The sequence below is a fragment of the Nematolebias whitei genome, chromosome 1, assembly GCF_014905685.2.
Source record: "Nematolebias whitei isolate Nwh7 chromosome 1, NemWhi1, whole genome shotgun sequence".
Classification (NCBI taxonomy): domain Eukaryota; kingdom Metazoa; phylum Chordata; class Actinopteri; order Cyprinodontiformes; family Rivulidae; genus Nematolebias; species Nematolebias whitei.
Window position 1 is genome coordinate 41,676,873 of NC_056498.1, and position 2,183 is coordinate 41,679,055.

At 44.9% G+C, this 2,183-nt stretch overlaps 1 protein-coding gene across 1 annotated transcript in view; it reads right to left on the reverse strand.

The window, feature by feature from the left end:
* Nucleotides 1-725: 725 nt before the first annotated feature.
* The window catches only part of LOC119415494 (endophilin-A1-like), a 2,789-nt gene continuing 1,331 nt past the window's right edge, over nt 726-2,183 (reverse strand). The window contains exons 2-4 of the mRNA XM_037682674.1: nt 1,250-1,353; nt 1,021-1,151; nt 726-922 (exon numbers count right to left, since the gene is read on the reverse strand). Of these exons, the coding sequence (XP_037538602.1) occupies nt 726-922; nt 1,021-1,151; nt 1,250-1,353 (432 nt within the window). The remainder of the gene's footprint in view (nt 923-1,020; nt 1,152-1,249; nt 1,354-2,183) is intronic.

Sequence of the window (2,183 nt, forward strand, 5' to 3'; positions counted from 1 at the left end):
TCCAGCCACGGAGCTGAAGTTTATGTAGTACTCCTTGAAAAGCAGAGTTCACAACGAGAAGAGCTAAAACAAGGACAAGATCGTCTCAACAACAGAGAGGTCTGACGGACCCTCTGCGACTCTGGAACACAAGACGATTGTCTCCATAGCGTATGGAGCCATGCTAAAAGGCAGTGCTAGCCAACGAAGGCAGATATATAGAGAGGAGGAGAGAAAGTAGGGCCACCAGTGACGGTTGGTGAAAAACGTACGTCTGAAGAAAAGCACAAGAAGGCAAGTCAAGGTAGAAAAGACAGAAACCTCAAGAGGAAGATGGGAAACAAGGCGTCAGCTGTGTGACGGCTTCATCAGAACGGAGCACGAGCTGAAACACACCGACAGACATGCACATACATTTACACCGTGCCTTTTTCAAGACTCCAAAGCCTCATGGGTGTCCGGTGCTGCCAGGCTGCGCACCAGGCTCTGAAAGATGACCGTCTCTTCGTCTTCTCGTTTCTCTCAGTCCTCCTTTACCGCATCTCTCTCTACAACCATCCTCTTCTCATCCTGTCTCTTTAAGGTCTCGTGTTGTCCAGCGCCTCTCCCTCTTTTTGTGAAAGCAGAATCACACAGAAGCACAGAAGAAGAAGTAGAAAGAGGGCGTGGTTTGTCATTTCTGCAGATACAGGCTGTTTTCCGGGTGTTTCGGTCGAGACGGGAAAGAATCGGGCCGCTGATGGACACTAATGCGGGAGCGGCACCAAGATATCCACGTAGTTGATGGGAAAGAAGCCCGACTGGCCGTTGATCATGCCCTCGTACCAGTTTTCGTCAATCTGATTGGTCAGGGTGATGACGTCACCCTCTTTGAAGCCAAGCTCGCCTTCGTTCTCCGGCTCAAAGTCGTAGAGCGCTCGACAGCATGGCTGGTCCATCGGTGCTGCGAGCAAACAGACAAAAAGGAAAGCGAGTCTTTCTGTCACACACACTGGTTTGTCCCACCCTGACCACCCATCAGGGGTGAACCTTTCCATTTACCTGGTGATCTTCCGGGGGATTTGGCTGAGTGGATCCCCCCATTGTGGCTCTCGTTGGGGGGCAGAAGCTCCAGGGTCATTCTGGGTTTGGGGGTGTACTCCTTCCTGGGTTTACTGGACACTTCTTTTATCCTGAAGGAAAAGATGAATATGCAGAACGTTCAGTGGAACCACGCAGGTTTATTTTTTCAGCCTTATTTCTGTCCTGAGGTGGGAGGACGGATCGATACCTGTCCTCCATCTTGCTGGAGAGCTGTTGGAGGATTTCAGAGGAACGGCTGTGGTACTCCAACTGGGCCTGGACCAGTGCTGCCAGCTGGCTCACCTGTTCTATCTGCAACACAAACACGTTTTTAATTTGTTTCCCAGCACTAAGCCGAGCTTAGAGTCCATGCTGGGCCAGAGTCTGGACCAGTACCACATCCCACAGACCTGCTGGTCTTTTGTTTGTCCACTGCTGCTTCTAAAGAGCTAAAAATGTGTAACCATGACAACAGGACAGGCATTTTAAATGTGAAAATCATATAAATATTAACCGTATGTCCTTTCTAAGGACAGTGATTAATTATGAATTTATTTCTTGTTTTAGTGTAAAAAATGTTCAGTAGTTTTGATTCTTCAGAAATTAATTTAAAAACTATTTAACTTAAAATACATTAAAATCTCTTCAATTCCTTCGAAACATTTCTCTGACATCTGCTTCAGCAGCTGGTTCTGGGTTTGTGTTCTCGTGATACTTTCAGTCTTTAGTAAGCCTTTAGACGCTTTAGCTACATTTAGCTAGCCTTGTTATTTTTAGATTTCAGCTTTTTATTACTTTTAGCTAGCAATTTGTTACATTAGCTATTAGACAGATTTTTGCTACTTTTAGATTTTAGTAAGCCCTTTGGTCATTTTAGCTTGCACTTGCTGTTTTAGCTTTTAGCCTTTTTAACTTTTAGCTTTGGGCTAACCTTTTGTTATGTTTAGATTTTAGCTCTGTTCTTTACTTTTAGATAGCAATGTGCTACATTAGCCTTTAGCTAACCTTTTGCTACTCTTCGATTTTAATTAGCCTTTTGGTAGTTTTAGCTAGCACTATGCCACTACAGCTTTTAGACTTCTGAGATTACATTTTAGCTAGCCTTTTGCTACATTTACCTTTAAGCTAGCCTTTTGCTACAT